Raw genomic sequence first — 16,962 nt, forward strand, 5'->3', positions numbered from 1 at the left:
TCACTCTCCCATCACATTAACTATGTGTCTAGAACCTGCTTCTTCCACCTACGCATCCTAAGGTGAATGTTCCCAAACCTCACCTACCCACACCAAGGCTCTGCTATCCTGGTCATCATCCTCTCCGGCATAGACTATGCAAACTCCCTTAACTTAGGCACTCCAGCATACCAGCTCAGGATACTCCAAAGAATACAAAACGCTGCTGCCCATCTCCTCCTTAGCCTATCTAGAGAACATATTAGCCCCTAACTCAGATTGATACACTGGCTCCCTATCAGCCAATGGACTAACTTTAAAGCCATGTCCACCACTCGCCATCATACTTCCACAACACTGGACCTGAATTCCTCCAGGATAAACTCACACACTATCAACCAACCAGGAACCTCGGATCTGGTTCTGCTCTTCTCCTTTTTATCCCCCATTACAACTCCACTGGATTGAGAGGATCCTCGTTCTCCATCAAAGCCCCCACCATCTGGAACTTGCTTCCACTCCACATCCACCACATTGATAACTGCCTCTCCTTCAGAAAGACCCTCAAAACGTGGCTCTTCCCTACGGCAACCTGGAGCACTCTTCCCCACACCTATCCCTATCGCCACAGCCTAATTTTCACACAGCAGCCTCACTCACATCTAAACATCAGCCACGTGTGCACACACCTACAGGTGGATGCTAGCTGTTGTCGCGGCAGCCCACCCTACACACATCAAATCACTGACAAGCCTCTTGTGCATAAAGCCACAGGCGGATGCTGGCCATTGTTGCAGCTGCCCACCCTACACACTCGGTCTACAGACCACTCAATGCACACAAACACACATCTGCCCACCTGACCTCATTTGCCCTCACTGGTGCGCTCAGGCTACCTGTATACAGCCATTGACAGTCTGATGGTAGCCAGTGCTTTACCAAAGAAATGTCTTAGGATAGCCGCCCAGAGCATGAAATATGCACTGTGTTCCCATCCATTACGCCCCACCTCGCTGCACACGTAGAGGACCCATACTGGACTTGTCAAAGATGGAAGGGGATTGCTGATAAATCACTCAGAATGTTCTTGATACTGGAATAACAAGTTCAAGGAAAACAACCTATTACAATTACAAGATTATTAGGCTAGCATGTCCTGTTTCAATCTAGAGATAGCACAGCCTCTACAGAAGATCTAAGCTCCTAATACTTCAAAGACAATTGCACATTAAGAACTGTGAAGATTAGCATATGTGCGGTTCTAAAAGAGATTGTGATGGTTAGCACATGTATTTATTGCACCTAGAAGATCTGTGAAGGCTAGATGGATTGAAGGGTGAGCAATGTGCTGTACCTGGACAGATCTGGGAGTGGACACTTTGGGCGGCAACTTATAATGTTAACCTGTCTACTGCGCTCTAAGATATATGATTGTAACCTATCCTTTGCAATTAGAAGATCTATAAGTTAGCCACTGTAACTCATAATGATATATGCAGGTATCCTTGATACTGCACTAGAAGATGCCTTATGTTAGCCTAGTATGGAAGTTAGGGGATATAGAGCAAGACTATGAGGGCAGCCTACCTACTGTGCTAGCCAGTCTCTTCACAGCAGTGCACGGTGGTGGCGCGAGTTATGGCTGCTTAACTTACCATAACTGGCCAATTTCTGAGGTTTTTCGGTTTTACTTGTAACCATAATGTCCCTTTAACAAAGTTTATTCATTGAATATATATATATATATTTCTGAGGCTTGTGGAATCTGCTTAGATCACATGCTGTTCATAGGCCGACATCTAGTGGAAGCTGCGGAGTATTACAGTTTGTTTTTCGAAACTCGAAAATGGGCGTCGACACAGGCGTGCCAGTAATACTATCCCTAGTGTGACGTCCACTGTACCCAAGATCCCTCACGCGTCTAGGATCCTCAGATTGTTTTTTTCCGCCATACTGGTCGGAAGCATCTTGCGGAGTCCCCTGGCCTTAGCCATACTTTTACTAATAATTGAGATTTAATATTCTTTATTGACATCCTTCCCCACCCCAACGTCGACCCTCGACACTCGACGACGGCTGGAGAAGACATCGACCGTCGGCTGCTGCACGACGGATCTGGGCCTAGGAAGGCCGCTGGCCTCGGCCCGGGCCTAGTAGGCCGCTGGCCTCGGCCCTGCAAGTAGGGAGAGTGGGGGGTGGTACATACTCTTCACTCTTGGTATATAGATACACTTATATATTTCCTACACTTATCAGCCCGCTGCCTCAAGGTGCGTATGGAGGGTACCCCTTTCCAATTCTGCCCCAAGTGCAACCGCAAATACCCTTGGGTCTACAGGCACGCCACGTGCAATCTCTGCTTGCCGAGGGACCACCCTGAAGCGAACTGCAGAGCGTGTAGTAGGTTTAAACCTAAGACACTCAAGGACCGTTCGACAAAGCGTTGGGCCCACCACGCCAGGCAGGCGGCCATGGCAGCGGAGGGTGCCTTCAGCGATGGCAGCGACGCCGTACTTTCGGTTGGCGAGGGCATTACGGCGTCGAAAGACAGCCGAGCGCAGGTCCCCGACCTCGGAAGGTTGTCCGGCAGGGCGGCTATGGGGAAGACCCCCGGCGACGCAAGCGCTACACACCCTACACACACTAAGCACACTAAGTCCAACCGAACCTCGACGACGTCGACTTCTCGGAAAGAGGCACAAATAGAACGGTCCGACTCGGTGTCCTCTGGGCGCTCTCGATCGAGATCGCCTCATGACGCAAGGCAATCATCCACTCTTGCCAAGAGTGCCTCGCTCCCTAGACTAATGGAAGTTCGATCGTCGGAGGACGAAGACGACTTCCACCCCCAGGCCGCGCTCCAAGAGACGGAGCCCGCAGCTAACACTAGCGAGGCCCCACGCTCGAAAGACACAGATACCTCTCCCGATCCTCGACACCAGGCGTCGAAAGTCTCCGGGGCCTCCAAGGGACAGGTAAAACATTTTTCCACGCACGGGGAGGGGGGGAAACAGCTGAAAGCACATTCTTCCACTCCTGTAAGACCATCCTTCCCCCCCAAGCAGACAAACAAATACAAGTCTACTGAGAGATCAACTTCCAGCAAGGGTACCCTTGATAAGTCCCCTAAACTGCCCACTAAAGTCATCCCCTGTTCCAAAGAATGGTCCAGCGAAGACATAGACAGGGTCATGTCAAGGATGTCTTCCTTGGCTAATTTTTACGACAAGAATCCAGAGCATTTCCTCTCGTATGACCCTCAGGGAGCCACACCCTCAGGTTCCACTGATCCCATCCCCCTAAGTAAAAGGGCCCGGTTCGAAAGACCTGAACCCTTCGAGGTACAGCCTTACTCTACTCCATACTCTACTCCACACCCCAGGTACCAAGGAGAGCCTTTCCCTGAGGGGGACCAGGAGTTTGAAATTATGGAGGAACAAACCGGGACGGAATACTATGCGGATGATGAGGACCAGGAGGAGGGAGAAGATGAGCAGGAAATTTACAGAGTAGATTCCCCGGTAGAGAACGAAGCCCCAGTTACCGACTCGCCAGTCGATAACCAGCCCCTCCTTAATGAGGTTCTCGCTCGCGCGGCAGAACATTTTCACATCGACACCCACGGTGTACAGGAGGAAAGGGACTTCGCAGAAGAGTTGGTAGGAGAGAGGAGGCCGGTCGCTCAGACCATCCCTTTTTTTTAAAAAATATATTTATTGATTTTTCAAAAAAAAACTTATACAAACAGCATCATCCACATAGCAATCAGTTATATATCCACAATAACTTCCCATTCCCTCCTCCCCCCATGCGAACCCGGACCGGGGTTGCGCGGTCTGCCATTGGTGTTAGGGTGAGCCCGGGCTGTCCGGGTCATCACCTGAGGTACTGACTTCTTTAGGACGGAACAGGGCTGTCGTGAGGGCTATCCATTGCAAGAGGTCTTCCGAGTCACCTGTCTTCTGCTGTCGCTGTGCCAGCTCCCAGGCCCCGGTTTCGGCCATAGACCACCTACGGAGGTCTTCCCACCATGTCACAAGTCTAGGGGCCCTGGGGCACTTCCAGGCCATTGCGATGCGCCTTTTTGCGAGGATGTACATCAAGTCCTTGAGCCTATTGAGGGGTTTGTTTTTTTTGCCTCGCGGGTATGAGCCCAATAGACATGCCTTAGGGGATTGCACGTCTAGCGTTATGTCCTCCTCCGCCAACCTGGTCTGAATTTGCGACCAGAAGGTTTGTATATCCGGGCAGGCCCAAAACATGTGGGTCAGTGAAGCTGCGGGTTCTTGGCACTTGGGGCACGGAACTACGCCGGCACCATTGAATCTCGAGATGACAGCAGGGGTAAGGTAGGCCCTGTGGATGATGTAAAATTGGATAAGCTGGAATCGGGCATTCCTGGAGACTTTTTTATGGTAATGTGTTATTGTTTCCCACTCCGTGTCTCCGAATAGCGTGTTTAGCTCGGCTTCCCATTTACCCCTGCATGTGAGTTCGTTATGTGTGGTGTTGTCAATTAGGATCTCATAAAGCCTAGAGGTTTCATGTCCCCCCTCTGCAACGCCCACCAAATTCTCAATGGACTCGTGTCCGGCGCATTGGGATTCCGCTTCCGGCCATCGCTTCCTAAGCCTGTCCATCACCGCCCCATGCAAAAGGAACTGACCCAGTGGAACCCCAGTCAACTCGTGCAGTTCGGAAAATGTGTGAGTGCCCTGGTCGTCTATCAGATCGCCCAGGGTGGCAACACCGGAGGGTTCCCACATATTCCGGATCGCCTTCCGGTCCTCCGGTCTAGTGGACATGATGGCGGCTATAGGGATTTGTGGGGAGTAGGGGTCGGTCAACCCGACCGATTTGCAGGCCCGACTCCAGATCCGAGTGCCTAGGCGGATGAGGTATGCATCCAGCGTTTTAGGTATTGGTCTGATCCAGAGGAGGTCCCTAAGCAACCAAGGTGCGTCTGGGGGCTGCAATAGGCGTGTGTCCGTCGTGGCATCATCGGCCATCCACTGGATCACGTGCTTAAGCTGGGCCGCTATGTAGTAGAGCTCAAAGTTAGGGGTCTTCAGGCCTCCCCTCTCGTACGGTCTTTGAGTTACGTCTAGGGCCACTCTGTGCCTCCCCTCCCGCCATAGGAGTTTCCTACATAGTTTGCTCAGGTCTTTGAAGAAACGTTGGGGGATGTTGTAGGGGACGTTAGTGAAGAAATGTAGAAGACGCGGGAGAGCAACCATTTTGAGGAGTCCCGCCCTGCCAGCCATTGAGAGGGGCAATTTACACCATAGGTCAATTGATTTAGCCAGTCCCTCCCTAGCCCTGCCCGTGTTTAATGCGTGTTCGGCCTCGGGGTCCCGGTGGATCGCGACGCCCAGATATTTGAACGTGGTGGGTTCCCACTTCAGGGCCAGAGGGGGGAGGTGTTCTTTCTCGGTTCCACTAAGTGCAGCCAGGGGGAATAGGCAAGACTTGCCGTGGTTAATCTGGATCCCGGTGCATCTGTGGAACCCATCTAGGGTTTCGAGAATGTAGGGGAGAAGAAATTCGGGATCCCTTAGGTAGAGGAGCATGTCATCCGCATACATGGAGACGAGGTGGTTCACTCCATTTACCACTATCCCCCCGTCTCCATACTCCTGCCTGAGGTATGCCGCCACTGGTTCAATCGCCAGGATGTAAAGGAAAGGGGATAGGGGACACCCTTGCCGGGTGCCCCTGGCCAGACTCCATTTTTCCGAATAGGTGTTGTTGGTTCTCACTCTGGCTGTGGGATTAGTGTAAATGAGTTTGACCCAATTCAAGAAAGCCGTTCCGACCCCCATCTTGTCAAGGGTGGCATAGAGCCATGTCCATCGGACCGAATCAAAGGCCTTAGAGGCGTCTAGGGACACAACTGCATATTTACCGGGCAAGCCGTTTGTGCTGTGTATCACATGATGCAGCCTTCGCAGGTTCTCAGACATGGAGCGGCCCTGCATGTAGCCTGTCTGATCTTGGTGTATAAGGTACGGGACGGCTGTACGCAGCCTTCTGGCCAGTAGTGAGGTAAGGATCTTATTATCTACATTCAGCATGGATAAGGGGCGATATGAGCCGCAGTCAGAGCTTTCCTTGCCGGGCTTAAGTAAGGGGATGATGGTAGCTTCGGTCATGGAGTCGGGGAGGTGACCTGTTTCATACGCCTCGTTATATACTTTGGACAGTAGGGGGGCCAGTATGTCCTCATAGGTCTTATAAAATTCGCCCGGGAGACCGTCCGGTCCCGGCGTTTTACCGGAGGGCAGTGCCCTAATGGTGGCTGCGACCTCTTCTGGGGTGACGGGGCCTCCGAGGGAATCTGCCAAATGGTCCTCCAGGCGAGGGAGCCTGATGGCGTCCAGGGCATCTTCGATCGCGTGGTCTGGGGGCTGGGCTGGATCAGAGTAAAGGGTTTGGTAATATTGCTTAAACTCTGCGTTAATACCCACTTGCGTGTGAAGGGTCAAGCCGTCTGTATTACAGATGGAGCATATGGGGTGTCTGGGGGTTTCTCGTTTATAAAGCCATGCAAGGAGTTTCCCGGGTTTGTCGCCCAGGGCGTGGTTCCTTTCCGTGAATTTGGCATAGCTGAGCCTCCCCAGCGTCTCCCAGTGTGTTAGGCATGTTTGTTTAAGTTCAATCATTTTCTGCAGGTGGGCGGGATCAGGGGACGGGGTGGCTTCGAGGTCTTGGAGTTCGGTCTCAGCTTGCTCCAGCAGGGTCGTGACGGATTTCAAGGCCCCTCCGGCCGCGGCTATCATTTCCCCTCTAGTTACCACCTTGTAGGCTTCCCATGCTGTGCCCAAGTATCTGACGCTATCAATGTTGGTTTGCCAGTAGTGTATGGAGCCCTCCCTGATTTGTTCATTGAAGGCTTTATCTAATAGCGCTTCGCTTCTTAATTTCCACGTCGGGATGGGGGGCCGGGGGGCTGTGGTCACCCAAGAGGTCATCAGTGGGGAGTGGTCTGAAAGCACCCTGGCCAGATACTGCGTATCTTCAAACCCGGCCACGTGCTCTTCGCTAATGAACAGGCAGTCTATCCTGGTGTGGACCTTATGTGGGGGAGAGTAGAAGGAGTAGCCTCTGATTTCGGGGTTTTGCGCTCTCCACAGGTCTTTCAGGGCATATTGCTGTGTGAGGGCGTTCAGTATCTTGGCGGGTGGGGAGGGGTCGCCATGCTTGCCATCCGATCTATCTATGCGAGGGTTTAAGGTACAGTTGTTGTCGCCTCCCCATATCGTTATACATTCGTTACTCGGGGACAGCCGGGCGTACAACGAACGAAAGAAAACAGTGGCATCATGATTCGGGGCATAAGTGCAAATCAGGCGAACGTCACGCCCCTCTATGGTGCCCTGAATTAGGGCCATCCTACCTTCATTGTCCGTCTTGGTGTGGATCAGCTTGACTGGGACAGAGGGGGCAATCCATATCAAGACTCCTCTGGAGTAGGTGGAGTAGGAGGAACCCACTAGGGTACCTCGCCAGACCTTAGCTAGCGCTGCAAGCTTAGGGCCACATAAGTGGGTCTCCTGAAGGAGAGCGATTCCGACTCTGTGGCGCTTCATGTAGGCGTAAACGCGGCGCTGTTTGATGTAGCTGTTTAGTCCCCTGACGTTCCAGGACATGACTCTGATCCTCTCAGCCATAGTCTAGGTGTGGTCGTGTTGCTGTGGGAAGCCTGAGGTTGAGGTGTTCGGTGAACTTGGTCGTCCTGGTAGCAATTCCGCTGCGCTTGGTCCCGGTCCGGTTTATGTCCGATTCAAACTGTGATCCCAACTTGGGGTTCAGACCCCCATGAAAAACAACGTCTAACTTAACTACAAACACAACTTCAAACACAACACGTCTAGCGAGGTTGCCCTTGCTCTGACATCCCCGCTTCTGCCCCATCAGACCGAGGTCTTCCGGTGCCCTACGGGCGGGTGAGCTCACCCAAATTATCCTGGGGATAGGAGAGGGGCTACCTCCGAGGGTGTTATCAGGAGGTGCGCCACGACCAGCGCGGCTCCGGTACCATCAGTGTCGCCACTCTTACTGGCATATTAATGTACAATCGGCTACTGCAGCCAGTAAGTGGTGAGAAGAAGTCCCTTTGTTACAGGCGGCTAGGGCCCGCGCTGCCTCCGTTCAATGTCTGGGATCTGTTCACTGTCCATCCATTCGCAGGCCTCTGCGGGAGTGTCAAATAAACGTGCCTTATTGTTGTGCAGGACCTTGAGTCTGGCCGGGTAGAGGAGTAGGTAGCGCAGGCCTGCCTCCTTGAGTCTTGCCTTGGTGTGGTGGAACTGGGCTCTGCTCCTTTGAACCTGCAAGGTGTAGTCGGGGTAAATTGCAATCTTCGCGGCGTCCCTCTGTATGGAACCGCCCATCCTAGTAAAGGCCAAAATGGCCTCCCTGTCCCTGTAGTTGAGGACTTTGGCTATTATGGGTCTGGATGGGCTCCCCGGTGGCGGCCTCCTGGCTAGGGAGCGATGGGCTCTTTCTATGGTGAAGCCCTGCGACAGTTTCCCAGCCCCAATTTCCTGTATGAGCAGGTTCTCGATGTAGTTGGTGGGGTCGCTGCCCTCGATACCCTCGGGCAGGCCGATGATTCTGATTTTATTCCTGCGGGCCCTTCCTTCAGCTTCCTCGGCCCTGTCTTCCAGATTTTTCACTCTTTGCGCCAGAATGTCCACATCCTTTAAGAGTTGAGTTTTGGCGTCTGTGTTGTCCCGGACTTGGATCTCAAGAGCGTCCGTTCTGCCGGTGATAGAGCGCACATCCTGCCTCAATAAGTTCAGGTCGATGGCGACCGCGTCTATTTTGTCCTCCATGGTTTTCTGGAGTGTCTTGATGGCCTCTAGCAGTTGGGAGTTGGCCGGCTCGGGCCTCTCGGAGACCGACGACTCCCCAGGGGCTGGAGCCTCCCTGGGTTCGGTCGCTCCAGCGGCCGCGAAGGACTCCATGATGGTTTGGCGGTGCTTGCTACGGGCGCTCTTAGTGGACATGTCCTGTCCGCGGGATCAGCCAGGGCACTATACGGTTCACTGGCGCCGGCGTGAGATGCTTCGTGAGGGGGGGGTTGTATGTTGTCCGGGCAGTATCGATGGGCCGCTCGGCAGGGCGGTCGGGCCCAATCCTGCCGCAAGGCTCCTCGCTCTGGGCCCAGCAGGGGTGCAGTTAAGGCCGCTCCAGGTGCCCCCCCTCCGACTCCTTACCGCGCTTCTTCGGGACGCTGGAGCGTGAGTCTCAGCTTAGGCCACCGCCGCCGCTTCAGTCCGAGTTCCACTAAGGCAGATCCCCGGTGAGCTCCTCTGGGGTCGATCACAGGGCTCCGCTACAGCGCTGGGCCAGGGATCATCATGGCCGCCATTTCCTGCCCTCGCATGGCGTTCTGTTTCTTTTCGCTGGTGCGGGCCAACAGAGGGACGTGAGGTTCCCAAACTTCGACAGCAGGCGGGTCACACCTTCACACGACCTGTGTTCGTTTTACGGATGACTGCAGTCAAGTTAAGCGATGGTTGGCGGCGGATCCATAATCGTATCGAGCGGAGCTGCGCCGAACACGTCTCTCCTACATGGCGGTTAGCCACGCCCCCCTCGCTCAGACCATCCCTATCCTTAAATCCATCCAACGAAGAATAGATCCGTCCCTGGTGAACCCAAACCTCACCAGAGCAGTCAACCCCAGGGTCGAAAAACTTTTCCGGGCAGCCCAATCTGACCCTCTCTATATAAGAGGACATCTTAAACCAGACTCCCTAGTGGTTACCAACACTCGGAAGAGGGCTGGAACACCCTTATCTTCATCAGAAGCTCCTCCCGACAAGGAGAGCAAGAAACTTTACGGCTTTGGCAGAAAGGTAGCCTCAACGTCCGCCTACCAAGCAAGGATTGCTAACTCCACCACCCTGTTGGCCAGCTACAACTGCCATCAATGGGAAGAGGTCGCGGCACTCATAGCCTTTGCTCCGGAACCCTTAAAGGGCCAATTGGCTCGGATCTCGGCAGAAGGGAGAGCCGTGTCTGGTTGCATATTGAAAGCAACTTTCGACGCCGCGGACAACGCAGGGAGATTGATAGCAGAGGGTACTGTTATCAAGAGACATGCGTGGTTACGGCAGTCGGGGTTCAAAACAGAAACTCAGGCTTCTTTAATAGACAAGCCGGTGGAACCCGATCTATTGTTTGGGAAAGCGGTTGAAGACGCACTGAAAAACGCCAAGGACGAATACGAAACACTTAAATCCCTTGGCCAACTAACCAACAAACCCCCGAACCAGAGGGGGAACAGTAATTTTCGTCGCCCACGCGGCCAAAATTCACAAAGAGACAACTATGCCCAGGGACAGGGTACACAGTGGAACAACAGCCAGCAGTCTACCCAAAGTTACGGCAGGGGTAACAAAAGAGGTCGTGGGAGAGGCAGAGGCAGCCCCAACAAGGGAGGTGGCACGCCTCCACCAAAGCAGTGACGCTCAGTTCAGGGTCCCTTCTCACGCAACCCCAGTAGGGGGACGCATTTTCAACTTCACCCAGGCTTGGGAAGGGATCACCTCAGACAGATGGGTGCTGTCAACAGTGTCCACAGGATATTGTATAGAATTACTGCAGCGTCCCCGGAACCATCCTCCACGACAAAAAGTACACTCCCTAGAACATCAGAAAATCCTTCTCGAGGAGATCGCCATTCTGCTAGAAAAGGACGCGATAGAACTCGTCCCAGGACACCAGGTAAACAAGGGTATCTATTCAACCTACTTCCTTGTGCCAAAGAAAGATTTGACAATGCGCCCAGTATTGGACCTACGGCCTGCCAACAAGTATGTCAAGCCCCAAAAATTCCGTATGACCACGCTACAAGAGGTAATCCCCCTCCTAAAAAAGGGGGATTACATGGCAACCTTGGATATGAAAGATGCTTATTTTCATATTTCCATGCTCCCGGCGCACAGAAAGTACTTGCGCTTCAAGGTGGACAGTCGCCACTACCAATTCAAGGAACTGCCCTTCGGGATAGCTTCAGCACCAAGGGTATTTACCAAGGTACTGGCGGTGGCAGCGGCACACCTACGCAGGGAAGCAATCCCAGTGTACCCTTATCTGGACGACTGGCTCATAACGGGGGAAACCCCAGGAATTTGCAGGACAAACATTCAAAGGACTATCGACCTCCTCCACGAATTAGGCTTCTCAATCAACGAGAAGAAGTCAAGCCTGGTGCCAAGCACCTCAAAACAGTTCCTAGGGGCAATCCTAGATACTCAGGAAGGGTTGACCTTCCCTTCGGAAGAGAGAATTCGGAATATACTACTGCAAATTCCACATTATCAGTCCGGTCAACAAATAACGGTACGCAAAGCAATGCGGTTACTGGGCATGATGGCGTCATGCATTTACCTGGTCCCCCACGCGCGACTGCGCATGCGTCCCATGCAGGAATGGTTGGCGAAACAGTGGTCTCAGGCAAGTGGTCAGTGGGACGATCTAGTGGTCGTTTCGCCAACACTGGTACAGAGCCTACACTGGTGGACAAGAGAGAATCTCGCAAGGGGAAAACCCTTTTACGATCCCGAAATACAGGCAGTGGTGACTACAGATGCATGCCTGACTGGGTGGGGAGCTCACCATCTCCACCACACAGCTCAGGGTCTCTGGTCTCACTCAGTAGCCAAGAACCACATCAACCTCCTAGAGCTTCTGGCAGTATTCCGAGCGCTTCGGGCGTTCGAGCCCCATCTACTAAACCTGTCGGTGCAGATCCGGACGGACAGCACGACAGCCATGTTCTATCTGAACAAGCAAGGAGGGACTCGTTCGCCAAATCTGTCCAAGCTTGCCCAAAAAATCTGGATATGGGCACTCAGACGGAACATCTTCCTGTCATCGCAACATGTTCCAGGGGAGCTCAATTCCCTAGCGGATGCTCTAAGCAGAGACTCCCTCCCAGAAGAACACGAATGGGTACTTCACAGAGAGATCGTAGAAGATCTCTTCTCTCGGTGGGGTTTCCCCACTATAGACTTATTCGCCACAAGCGAAAACAAACAATGCCCAGGATTTGCATCCAGGTTCCCCCAGCCAGACTCCCAAGGGAACGCCCTGTGGATGAACTGGTCAGGGATGTTTGCGTACGCTTTTCCACCAACTCCTCTCATCAGGAAGGTGGTGTACAAGATGAACAAGGAATCGATGACGCTCATCCTAGTTGCTCCCATGTGGGCGAGACAACCATGGTTTCCACACCTACGCAGAATGGCGGTGTGCGAGCCAATCAAACTTCCAGCCTGGTACAACCTTCTGTCCCAGCAACAAGGTCAAACAGTGCACCAGCAACCCAACTCAATGAACCTGGCAGCATGGCTCCTGAAGTCATAGAGTTTGGACATCTCAATCTACCACAGAGGTGTATGGACATCCTAAAAGAATCCAGGAAACCAAACACAAGGCACTGTTACTTTGACAAGTGGAAAAGATTTGTTATTTGGTGCCAGAATAAACAAATCAACCCTGTTGATTGCACTCCTTCCAACGTCGTGACATACATGCTCCACCTGCTGGATGCAGGATTGGTTTTTAACTCTCTGAAAGTACACCTGGCAGCCCTCTCGGCTTACACCACATCCCATAACAAGGTGTCGTGGTGGAAGGTACCAGTAGTTAAAGCCTTCATGGAAGGAGTAAAGAGACTTCACCCTCCTATTTCAAACCCACCGCCAGGATGGGACCTTAATGTGGTGCTAGCTAAGCTCATGGGCCCCCCGTTCGAACCCATGCATAAAAGTAGTCTCAAACACCTGACTTATAAAACGGCCTTCTTAGTAGCCATTACCTCTATAAGAAGGGTCAGTGAAATTCAGGCTCTGTCAGTGCAGGATCCTTTCTTTACTATCCACAAGGACAAACTGGTTTTACGCACACACCCTAGGTTCTCACCTAAATTTATATCAAAGTTCCATGTAAACCAGTCCATCGAGCTTCCGGCTTTCTTCCAGGACCCGCAAAGCTCGGCTGAGGTGAAACTACACACCCTAGATGTGCGTAGGGCGGTCCTCTACTATGTAAATAAAACCAGACCGCTAAGGAAAACAGATCAACTCTACTAGAGGCATTGGGGCCACTCTGGCTTTCATTGCAAATGTTCCCCTCGACACCATTTGCAAAGCAGCTACTTGGAGCTCTATTCACACTTTTACTCAGCATTACTGCATTGACACTCATTCCAAGACAGATACATAAGTGGGACAAGCGGTTCTAAGACACCTGTTTGCTCATGACCCTTCTCACATCCCACCTCCTTCTTCTGGTACTGCTCGCTAATCTATGCACAGCATGTGATCTAAGCAGATTCCACAAGCCTCAGAAGGGATACATTACTCACCGTAATCGTATTTCTGATGCTTGTATCTGCTTAGATTCACATGCGACCCACCCTTCCTCCCCTCCGAGAGAAGGCGCATGATTGCTTGTAGTCTTACCTTTCTGTCTATCTGCTTGGATTATCTGTACTCACGCTACTCCTCATGCTTCCTCATGTCAGAAAAAATACAATCTGAGGATCCTAGACGCGTGAGGGATCTTGGGTACAGTGGACGTCACACTAGGGATAGTATTACTGGCACGCCTGTGTCGACGCCCATTTTCGAGTTTCGAAAAACAAACTGTAATACTCCGTAGCTTCCACTAGATGTCGGCCTATGCACAGCATGTGAATCTAAGCAGATACAAGCATCAGAAATACGATTACGGTGAGTAATGTGGTTCCCGTATATATATGTATATATATATATATATATATATATATATATATACATATATATATATATTCGGAAGCGGTATGCAGACGTGGTAGAGGGGGCACAGGAAGGACCTTGCATAACAAAACAATTGATTGAAAATGCAATGACCAAAAAACCAAAAGACGTTTATCAAACCGACCATGTTCAATGTGACACCACAGGCACCTGGTAATCACAGATATGGGCTAACAAGTTCAAGAAAGATCGACTTTACTACACGCTTTAGAGCATTATGCGCTCATTCACAAGAAAAGGCTCTTATATTCGGCACATGCTCGTGTTGGAAATATTGATATTGCTAAAATGGAAGCACCCCCTGGCCCCACAGACCTCTGGCAGTAAGAAGAGTAGCCACTGATATGCCATTCAGTAGGACCTGCTGGATATGATTGTGTGATACAGTAGAAATAATGTCCATCCCATCTGCATGTCTCCAGATGCGTCAATTGGGGAAGTCTGGGGGGGGCTATAGCCTCCGGTCTTTTGGTTGTAGCCCCAGATAAAGGCTGTGGGGCTACAAGCAAAATGCTAGTCCTGAGTCCGGACAGTGCAGACAGTCCCGACATCAGCGTAACCCCAGATTTACAAACCTAGCAACACCCCTGCCGTACTCTATAGAGCCTTCCCAAAGTCAGCCTTATCTTTGACTATACACAAGACCTGAAGATGCAGAAAGAAAGAGAGAGAGAGAGAGAGAGAGAGAGAGCGAGAGAAGCGATAGAGAGAGAGAGAGAGAGCACACTTCAAGTAGCATGGGGAATTAAGGGATTCATCAATTTTAAAATGGCAACATTGTCAATATTATTGAGAGCAAAAAGCATAGAGAGAGGTGAATGTTAGAGGGATCTAAGAGGAAGGGCGATGCAAATTATATAATCAGTGGAGAACAAGCACCAAAAGGGACAATGATGGAACAACATTGTAGAGTAACTAATAGAAAATAATGGCAGCTTGACGAGGAAATTAGAAAGAACACAATGTTGGAGAGAGTAGGGAATGATGGAGAGAAGTAAAGAATGGGGACATGGTAGAACAACTGAGGAAGGGGAGAATGATGAGTAGACATACGGGATGATCATGAAAGTGAAGGATTATAGAGAGGTAAGAACGGTGAAGGGTAATGATGTAAAGAGGAGAGAATGATGCTGAGAGTAGGACATTATGGGTACATCAGAGAATGATGCAGATGGGGAGAATAATGGAGAGGGGTGAAAAATAGAAAGGCATTCGGATGATAGTGAGAATGGAAAAGGAGAGAAGAGAGGGCCTGAAGGATTTTGGTGGGAATGTTGTGAAGGGAGAACTTATAGAGCTGTAGGAATGATGGAGAGAGGTGCAAACATGGCTACAGTGGAGAATTATATAGAGGGGCGATGATGGCGAGGGATGAATAATAGAAAGCAGGATGGACGATAGTGGAAATGGAGAAGCAGGGAGAAGAAGATGGTATGAAGCAGATTGGCTAGGCGGTTGGGAAGCGAGAGGTCGTATAAAGATAGGAGAATTATGGAGAGAGGGATAGCGATGGATTTAGTGTGAGAGAATGGAGAATGATGGATTGAGTTGGATACTGGGGAGAATGTAGATTGATGGAAAGATTAATGGACGATGGAGAGGAGGCATGGAGAAGGAGGGAAGAGACCTTGAGGGTGAGAGGGCAGAATAATGGGGGTGATGGGACAATGACGTAGAAGCACGGGAATGAGGTAGAGAAGCTTTGCAGATATGAATGGATATACCAGCACTATTCACATCACTGACCTGGCAGCGCCAGAGAAGCAACCTTGGCTTTGCCAATTGGGTAATTGTAGGTGCCCATCTCATTCAGGTTAGAGCTCATCTCTTCCGTGTAGTCGCTGCTGGGATCGGAGATCAGCATGGCCCGGCCACCTTGCAGCATCCCCCAACAAAGCAGCAATGCATTCAACATGCTTGCCCTCTAGGATGTGTAGTAACACCTGCGAGAAAGAGCAGCAGAAAACACAATGTATATGGCATCTTTCCTGCAGGCACACACTATGCAAATCAAATCAATGTATTTGCTCCAAAACGTACTTACACATCAGTATACGGCAAGAACTATGAAAAAATGTGGTTGTGCTGTTCACATAATTCTCTGCCTACTTACAACAGACTACGCCTCAACACCTCTGAAAGCCAAATGTAGCGCTGACCTATGGCAAATTCGGGCATGCTGAACACATAGCGAGTCTCTAGGACAGATCCCACTCCTCTCAGCACCCATTCACATGCCTGACTGCATGGGTTGCTCTCTACCGGAGACTGCCCAGCCCTACTAAGCCTTTTTTGGCCAAATGCACACAGGCATCCTAATTGTACTCGATGACCTCCAACACTCTGGACTTCGGTCCTCCGTGGATGTAACCACTAACAATGCATTGAGACTATAACAATGGTAAAAGGCTCTATACAGTTACAAGTACAGTACAGTACCCACATATCACTTACGTTCACTTGTGCATTGATGCTGTCTATTTCTTGTTGATGCCATTACCTACTAGTAAGGTTCCACAGAGGATGCTATTTGGTTGCAATGTTTAGTGGCACTCGCTGATCACCACTCACTGCATTGTTTTTGTTCAACATTTATATCTCAGAGTGTAATTGGAGGTGGGTGTTTTGATTTAAAAGATGAACATCCATATAACCAGTGCATTAGTGATCTGCTGGGATCCATTATAAAACCTAGACAAAAATTGATTGGGCACTGCAAAAATATCTAGACCTGGTCTGAAACCAGGTAGCATTCAATACCATGCCGATATGTACAGCTCAGCCGTCCCATCCATGGCTGAGACATTCTCTACTTAGAGGCTTTTCTGATGCAAGACCAGAACAGGGTTTTCATCCATAAAATTTTTTGAATTAGGAAGCATAGGGGAGAAGAGGAGAGGCAGGCGGAAAGAGGAGGGGATGGAAGAGGAGAGGAGGGGAGAGAAGCGAGGGGACTGTCATTTAATAGAATATCAGTATAACTAGTTGGCTGATCCATTCAAATTGGGACATTCATCCATCATTATGTAATAGAAAGAGCCGGAACTTCTGCGATATCTGCATAAAGAAACAGCTCAAATGAGAAAAGCAAAAAGTCCACCTCCAACACTGAAGTACAGAGAACAAACTATGGCATCAAATGAGCAAAGCAAAAGGTCCACCTCCA

The 16,962-nt window shown here is 50.8% G+C and overlaps 1 protein-coding gene across 1 annotated transcript in view; it reads right to left on the minus strand.

The window, feature by feature from the left end:
- Positions 1–16,962, minus strand: part of AGRP (agouti related neuropeptide) — a 74,799-nt gene that overhangs the window by 23,060 nt on the left and 34,777 nt on the right. Inside the window, exon 2 of the mRNA XM_069645961.1 lies at positions 15,543–15,739. Coding sequence (XP_069502062.1) covers positions 15,543–15,711 — 169 coding nt within the window. The 5' untranslated portion in view covers positions 15,712–15,739. The remainder of the gene's footprint in view (positions 1–15,542; positions 15,740–16,962) is intronic.

Source organism: Ambystoma mexicanum, chromosome 1p (genome assembly GCF_040938575.1).
Source record: "Ambystoma mexicanum isolate Mex_15411 chromosome 1p, UKY_AmexF1_1, whole genome shotgun sequence".
Classification (NCBI taxonomy): Eukaryota; Metazoa; Chordata; class Amphibia; order Caudata; family Ambystomatidae; genus Ambystoma; species Ambystoma mexicanum.